Raw genomic sequence first — 8,922 nt, 5'->3', positions numbered from 1 at the left:
TAGGAAGTAGGAACAAATAATTATTGTTTGAAAACTTACCGTTTAGAAATCAACTGGAAGAGATGATCACTCGATCAGACAAAGCATTTGAGAGGAGTAAGCGTAATTAATCAAGCACCCTCAAAACCTGAGCTTAACCATCATACAAACATCTAGCACATCAGAAAACATTAATATATAAATATCAATAAGAACTAAGATTCTTAATGGTTTTGTAATAGCTAAAATAAAGACAAAAACAAACACAAGGATAACCGGAAAATCAATTATGAACTAAACTAACATTGCGCCAAAAATGGGCTACAATCACTTTTTTCCAATGCCTTGCCACACTTTCAGCTATAAGTGTGGCTAAAGGTTAAATTTAACATTTCGAAACCTCTTTAGCCACACATTTCATGTATTTGTGTGGTCATTGTATAACAGTTCAAGATCTTTAGCTACATCTAAAGAAGTATACTTGACCATTGCTTAACAGTATGAAACCTTTAGTCACACTTTTAAAAATGAATGCAACATTTACTAGCCTCACTAGAAAGAATGTGTGGCCAAATCATGTCGTGGTATTTGATTCATGTGACAAAAAACACAACATATAGCCATACATAATGAAAAAATGTGACGTATACTAGCCATGCTTGCGAGGCGAAGCCAAATGTGACCAATTGCCATGGTATTTGTTTGATATTTTATACATGTGACCAAAAACACAACCTTTAGCCACACTTTAAGAAAAATGTGGACATTTAGTAGCCACGCTTGACTAGTGTGGCCAAATGTAACCAACAACCATTGGTATTTATTTTGAAGTGTGGCTAATTAAAGGCTAACAGATATAGCTACTTATATTAGTTTGTGTGACCAAAACTAGTAATTGTTAGGTTGATTGTTAAGGTCTTATATGTGTGACTAAATGTGTGAAACTATCATGGTTTTTGTTTGATGATGTTCAACTAAAAGGTAATACATTTTCTCCTTTTGTATAGTTATATGATAGGAATGGTAGCGATTTGTTTTTCTCATTATCGTGAAACAAAGTTACTCCGATGCTTTTCTTCTATACCAACGCAATATTATGGATTATGTACATAATATTTATCAAGATTTGTTATATTGTTATAAAAAAGCTTAGAGCGTTCACAACAGCTCATCTATAATATGTGAGTGCGTTCTTCATATTATATAGAGTGGTTAGAGCATTCTCAATCCAACCTCTAAATTTATGTGAGAGGATTTTGCAAATTATAGGGTGATGTTAATGGTTGTGTGCAAATTATATGATGTGAGAGAAAATGAAGTGATTTTTTGTAAATTTTAGAAAACTTTTAGGGACGAGATCGGTACCGTACCGGTACCGAAAATCCCATTCTCGAAAATTGTAATTTCTTGGTATCGGTAAGGTACCAAAATTTTAGTTCGGTACCGGTATATTTAAGGTAAAATTCGGAAAATATCGGTACCGTACAAATACCAAACTCAAAACTTTGGTATCGACGTCGGTACCGGTACCGAATTTGCTCATCCCTAGAAACTTTATTTGCCCCTATTTATTTTTAATATTTGTTGATATTGGTTGTGATTAAATGATAGAGATTTTGTAATGATAAATGTATAAAAAAATATTATTTAATTGAACAACAAAAAGAAATGTTATTTTTTTTAGTGTAATTACAGAAATACGGATGAGAGACGGGCTAAGAATGCTCTTTTGAGTGAATAGGCCGGGGAGAAAATGTAACCGTACATGAGTAAATTTGAAACATTATACACCCTTTATAATTTTTTAATATTTGTTAAAAGTGGTTGTAAATAAAGGAGGGAGAAAACGTATAAAAATATTATTTAACTGAAAACAATAGAGAAAACATATTGGTTTTTAGTGTGATTATAGAGACAAAGACGGGGAAACTACATGGAATGCTCTAAAGATAGAGTAAAACTAGCAAGAATAACCACAAAACAAAAGAAAAAAGAGAAAAATTGTTCATAAATTGCTTATGCGTTTATTTTTTACACATAGATTGTCCATGCCAGCTAGAGGAACTTTTATGAGCAAAAAAATAAAGTTGTTTTTTTGGTATTTGCCATTTTTTAATTTATCATTTTTTGTTGCAAAAACGTTAGTGTATATTGATGGCATTTAATGCTCTTAAAACATGCATTCATTGTTTTTTAATATCATGTATGTACTGTTATTTAATATTAAAATATATTTATTTCACATGATCATCTAATTTCTTCAAGTATAAATCTATAATGTTTAAACAATCTGAATGAACCATTATCTCATATAATCTTTTAGTTTCAATATACCAAGAAACCATAAGCATGTCACCCATAAAGCTTTATGTAGTAGTTTTTCTCATACTCACAGTTGTTGGTAAGCTATATGTTATTTAATTCTTATACAGCGTTAATGTTTTACTTTTGACCTTAGGACATAAGAATACACACTTGTAAGGAATTACTAATTATTTTATTGCTCAATATGTATCTAACTAATTAGAGAACACAATGATGATTGGTGAAGCGTGTCGAGAAACTTGGAATCTTATACCATGTTATAACGAAGAATGTGATCAACAATGCATGGAGAGAAGAGGGCCGGATCATCATAGCTTTTGCATTCCTAATAGATGTGTTTGTATATTTAGATGTTAAGACCTGTGGAATTTAATACGAGAAAATAACAATTATCGTTTTTAATTAAAGAATCTGATGTCAGAAATAATGTTATTCTAGTAATCATATTATGACCAAATTATGTTTATGAAGAGGATATGATAGCAATCATATTGAGAACAAATTATGTTTATGAACAAGATATGATGTAAGGCCTCAAACTTGGGCACCTCACAATAATTAGATTTACTCATAAACATAGTCTAAATATCAGAGTTAATTAAAACTTTTGTGAAATAAATCAACTTGATCAAATTATTTCTTATTCGAATGTCGTGTGCACCTCAAGCTAGTTGTCTGTACCTTTTTATCTGCGTGCATACTAAAGGACAGCTATGTTGAGTGAGTTCTAGTTTAACAAGTCACATGTTATTAAACACATACACATTCATATCCTAAGATGGAATTCAACACACAACCTTCACCTACATTCTTACTTACACATCTACGCCCTAAAATCTTCATTCTTCGCAAATAACTACACCCTATTCTTCACATGTGTTAGACATGCATATACCTTATTCTTCACAAGTATTTAAAAGGGCTTGCTCCATGACACTCACATATTACTATATCAAGCTCTTCACAAGTATTAAACAGGCTTGTACCCTATTCTTCATAGGTATAGGATGGGCTTGTACCCTACTTTTCAAAAGGTATTAAACGGTTCAGTCCCCTTGAAACACTCGTGACCTGGTACGTCTAAACAGCTGGGATTACACATGCATATATAGTTCTTAAACAGCATATTAACATAACACAACTAAAGTCTTTACAAAACCAATATCAATAAACTCATAACATAAATTAATGTTGTTTAGCATAACGAATCCTATCAGCTATCACTACTGGATGCTAGTCTTCAGCATGGATAACACTTTACCAAGGACAGGATTCTAACTTTATGGAATCTTGTGGCCCGATTGTCACACCTCGAATTAGAACCTAGGCGAGTGACCAATAGTTGATACGTATTTTGTAATTACGTTAGAGTTGCAAGTTGTTTTAGCGGAAGACTTTGTTTATAATATAATATTAATTTAATTTGAACACTTCTCGGATAATAAATACCCGAGTGTTTAATTTACAAACCTTGTTTGATCTTGTTTGCAATATTTTAATAATTAAAAACTGAGTCATCTCCATAAGCGAGCATCTACTCCTAGAGTGACCCTAATTCCTTGCCATCTGTGATAACTTCCTTTATTTTAATGTGGGGGAAAATACGTCAGTGATATGCTGGTGAATCGTTAACTTTAAAAACATTTAATAAATCTTTAACTGACAAGATAGTTTTCTTGAACAATCTCAGCAGAAACATCTCTTATTTCTGGGATTTGTACAACTTGCCATACATACACAATTACGGTTCAACGGGAACTTATGCTCGTTGGAAAACTTGGTTATGACTGCTAGTCTGCGGCCATATAGCCTTGATTGATAGACTAGACAGATATGTTTGGATTCAGACACATGTGTACTTGGTCTGAGTTGTTTTTATTTTCTATCTTTTATATAATAGGGATCACGTAATCCCTTAAATCTTTGTATGTTAGAGATCACGTAATCTATAAGCATTTGACTTACTGTTTAAGATAAACAACCTGTTTATCTTAATGACTGATTGAAAAAGGTTTAACGTATTCACATGTGATTGTCTGTTCTGAATGATGTGGTGATCTTGTTTGAAAACATTTGTGAATGAATGATGTTCAACCTATAAACAAATAGGTTTATAAATACCCGGATCGTCTCTTGATTCGGCTAAAGACCTTTAGTTTGATTTTGATAGCTTTAAAACTTGATTGATCATTTGTTTTAATAAAATATTTAGACCTAGACTTTCTATTTATTTACCAATCATGCACTAAGTTTCTTCTTCATGAAGAAACATCTATGATAAATTTATTCTTCGAGAAGAAATGTCAATTTGACTATAATCCTTATATGTTAATTCTTATGTTTCTTAGTCATGAATAAACACTATTTTGATTATACCTTTTGCATATAAAACACTTATGTTTCTTAATTGTGAAGAGACATTTCAACTATACCTTTTTGTATGTAAAAGCTTATGTTTTTCAATCCCAAAGAAACAATGTTTTATCATATCCATATGTATTAAAACTTCTATGTTTCTTAATTATAACGAAACATTAACTATAACTTTTGTTTTTATAAATCTGATCAATGTCTAGGATATAACCCGACTAGGGTCTAAGTCATGTAATATAATAATAAAATAATAACTTAGGCAGAACCCTTATCTTACACGGGTATTCGGAGTTTATTCGCCTAAGCCTGTACAAGCAGCACTTCTACTCTATGTCGTGAACTAGGTTTAAACCGTTGGAACCTCGGGGCTTGGCATGCACAACGATGCTTGGCACGAAAATAGAGGTTACCTATATGTGAAAGAGCGTGTTTTGGGTGTGTGAAACTGAAATGCCGATCACCCATTTTATAGGCATATTTCTGAGACTCATCGCGTAGCGTATCGAGATGGCCCTTTAAGGTGGCTATCGCGTATCGAGATGGCTCAGCGTATTCTCTAACTTCCACGTTTTGACACGTGGTTTGCCAAGCGTGCCACGTGGTGGGACACGCGTCAACGGTTACTCAACGGGGTCATCGCGTATCGCGATTGCCCAGGAAACTTGGTCGTCGCGTAGCGCAACGCTGCAAAATTCTTAGGTTGTGTGAAGTTCTATCGCGTATCACGATGAGATTATCTTTTGCCCATCACGTAGCGCGATGGTTTCAAAACGTAAACTTTTCATTTTAAGTCCCTTGTCTTTGGTAGCTTATCATGTATGGGTTTAACTTCCATATTTCAAAAATACCAAGGCGGCTCTCAAGCGGCTTATGCCTGTGCCTGAGCGTGTGTGTGTCGGGTGCTTCGCATATAAGAATGTTACTATGGAAAGTCATCTTATTATAAAGAGCTTATAAGTTTTATAATATTTCCATGTGAGAGGAAATTATCTTTCCTATTTATACCCATGTGAAATGTTTGCACATTCTTTTCATGTGAGATGAATTTCCTTATGTGATATTTTTATTTCCTTATCTAACCTATTCATTACTTATCTTGAATTTTTTTATACTTCAACTTTACTAACATGTCAAATTTAGATCGAAATTTTGGGGATGTTACACCGATCTACCTTTCTAAGGTTTAAACAGCCTTAGATCCACAACAAAATACCACAATTAAAAAAATTATCGTATGAAAAAACGTTTAGGCTATTTAAAATACTGGGGTGATTGATATTTGTTTGCATGTTAAGAGAGAAAGTTAACAAATATGTATTGTTACATTTATGCATTTTCATCATTTTTCCTTTTAAATTAATTACAACCATTCAAATATAACATTAATAACTACATTGCTTCTCACAGTTCTCGTTTCGTTTTTTTATACTTTGTATTTTTAACCTAACCCAACCTCCATAAATTTTATATATGTAATCTTTTGGTCAATTGAAGACATTTGACATCATTAATATATTCACAACCGCGTATTGATCATTTCTATTTCTATAATTATAAAGTATATTTGCTTCTATTCATTACAACTACTTTTTTAATATCCTAAACCTGTCAACCTATTTATAAATTAATGAATTCACGTACCCCATGAGCAGGAAGAAATATGTATTTTAGCTTTTAACAAACTAAATAATATAAATTAACTTTCTGTTAATGATGATTAAGGTTATACCATTAGATATAACAATTGGTAAAATCATGATATTAGAATATATTAGAATGAACTTATCACGGTAGTAGGCTGCTTATAAATGTTCATGTATTTTAAAAAGTATACGTAAATTGAATATTTTTTAAAAATTTTGAGTCACCTGAAAAAAGTGCCCCCGATTGAACGCCCACATTACTCCTCCTTAGAGCCACCCCTAATTAGCCATACTTAAAAAACCCAATAAATATAATTGACTTGACTTGTTGTAATTTAAATAATTAATTAATGAAAGTCAAATTTGAAATATCAATAAACCCAATAAATATAATTGACCTGACTCTTTAATTTATAGATGATATATATACTTAGTCCCATGCAAATATGCATTTTAGAAGAAAGGTTCAGTATGAACTATGATAGTTCGTTCTTTTTGAACATTGTAACTTTCTTAAAGTACAGCTGTGTCCGTGTTGCATATCCGACTTGGTTCGTTGCCCGGCCCCACCATATATTAATATTGTTGTTGACTTTCCTTCTTATACAGAGACTATAAATACCAGCGAATGGCTCTCTCTCAACATCATTATCTCATTTACGAAATACATTACTTAACCTCAAAGACAAATCTTAAACACACAATCACATCTACACTTATTGTTAGTAATGGAGGTTTCTTCCATAAACAAAATGGTTGCTTTGATGGTTCTCCTACTAGTCTCATTCACAACCTTGTCACTAGGCCAAGCTGGTAATCGCGGTGGTGGCGTAGGCACTCGTTGGCTTCTACAGGTCCACCTGCCCCAGGGTCGAATCTATAGTCCAGTCAGCGGTTCAGTCTGCGGTCCAAGACAACCCAACAGTCGCAGCTGGTTTATTAAGAATGTTCTTCCATGACTGCTTTGTCAATGGTTGCGATGCATCATCATCATCATCATCATCGTACTCAGTATATCCCACCAATAGCAAAGCTATGGTAGGGTTTGAGGAGGGTAAGATGTAGACAGCCTTACCTCTACCCCGTAGGAATAGAGAGGTTGCTTCCGGTGAGACCCCCAGCTCGATGGTAGTTTTGCATCAAGCCTTGGACATAAGGCACATAACACTCAACCATTGGGACACCGGCCGATTGGTGCATGTACCCTTGTCTTTCGGCTATCAACGCTACCACATGATGCCTGATTAACCTTCCGCCACTTTTAATTACCACATGGTTGCGATGCATCTATACTAATTAACGGAACATCAACTGAGAAGATGGCAGGGCCAAACTCTCTGTTGAGAGGCTTTGAAGTTATTGACGCTGCGAAGTCCCAGTTCGAAACCACCTGCCCTGGAGTGGTCTCATGTGCGGATATTGTCGCCCTAGCTGCCCGTGATTCTGTTGTCATGGTAAGTGTTTGTACATTAACAAATTGTAGTTATACGCTAGGCCATAGTCTTCAATCATTTTTATGACATGTTCTTGTAGACCGGCGGGCGTAGTTGGCAGGTACCATTAGGACGTAGAGACGGTTTGGTTTCACAAGCATCTGATACCGCAAATTTACCCGCCTTTAATGATCCCATTAGTGTCCAAATCAGTAAGTTTGCGGACAAAGGACTAAACACTCAAGATCTTGTTACACTTGTGGGTAAGTAGAACACAAAAATGCATCATATATACTCCTACTGTTACATACAATGTTATATATTGCCTTATTTATAAACTAAATTGTTACTTTTTGTTTACTAGGTGGACATACAATTGGAACAGCAGCTTGTGCATTATTCAGCTACAGATTGTATAACTTCAACAACACCAATGGACCCGACCCCGATATAAACCAGGCATTCCTACCACAACTCCGAGCACTTTGTCCCAATGGTGGTGATGCATTAAGGCGTGTGGCCCTTGATACAGGTAGTGTTAATAGCTTTGGCAATTCATTTTACGAAAACTTGAGGAATGGGCGGGGAGTTATTGAATCCGATGCAAAACTATGGAGTGACCGAAGGACACAACGGTTTGTACAAAGATTTCTAGGGGGAAGAGGGCAAACTTCTAGGTTCAATGCAGAGTTTGGACGGGCGATGGTGAAGATGGGAAATATTGAGGTGAAAACAGGAAGACAAGGTGAAATTCGTAGAGTGTGTACTGCAACTAATTGAGAAGAGTGAGACTTAAACACAATGTGTAGAAGTTGTTAATAGAATGAACTTGCAAAAAATTGATTCATTATTGTATTGATTTGTTTAATTAATATGTAGTAAGATTGAAAATTGTATTGGTTTGCATTTTCTGGAATAAGATCAATTGCTTCATTTTCATCTTTCTCTTCTTTTTTTTGTATTGTTCAAGGTAATAGATTGTAGGAAAGTTGTAAGCATAACTCATAGGAGATTAGGAGGAACTTAACTTTAACTCAAGATGAGGTTTCTTCATAATTGGGCCTTAGAACAAGAAAAATGGCAGGCCTGGTAAGAGACTAGTCAAAGGGTCAATAGAAGATTTTTAGATTTTGAATATTCAGCATATTTAGTTGCATTTATTTGATTTA

General features: G+C 34.1%; 1 protein-coding gene across 1 annotated transcript; it reads left to right on the top strand.

Annotated features, from left to right (window-relative positions):
• The first annotated feature begins 7,048 nt into the window (after window positions 1–7,048).
• LOC143581942 (peroxidase N1-like) lies at window positions 7,049–8,922 on the top strand. The gene is made up of 5 exons (XM_077064620.1): window positions 7,049–7,054; window positions 7,155–7,254; window positions 7,599–7,774; window positions 7,854–8,016; window positions 8,118–8,922. Exons 1-5 carry the CDS (start codon window positions 7,049–7,051, stop codon window positions 8,531–8,533), a joined length of 861 nt encoding a protein of 286 aa, XP_076920735.1. The 3' UTR covers window positions 8,534–8,922.

Source organism: Bidens hawaiensis, unplaced genomic scaffold (genome assembly GCF_021521415.1).
Source record: "Bidens hawaiensis isolate Kalapana, Puna unplaced genomic scaffold, B.hawaiensis_p1.1 tig00031314_1, whole genome shotgun sequence".
Classification (NCBI taxonomy): domain Eukaryota; kingdom Viridiplantae; phylum Streptophyta; class Magnoliopsida; order Asterales; family Asteraceae; genus Bidens; species Bidens hawaiensis.
The sequence above is the reverse complement of the archived record's forward strand: the minus strand, read 5'-3'. Positions and strand labels throughout refer to the sequence as shown.

Excerpts from the sequence above, each read along its gene's own strand:
- LOC143581942 (XM_077064620.1), top strand. Across the intron at positions 7,255-7,598 it reads CAACCCAACAGTCGCAGCTG|GCGATGCATCTATACTAATT; the intron begins GTTTATTAAGAA and ends TACCACATGGTT. Across the intron at positions 7,775-7,853 it reads CCCGTGATTCTGTTGTCATG|ACCGGCGGGCGTAGTTGGCA; the intron begins GTAAGTGTTTGT and ends ATGTTCTTGTAG.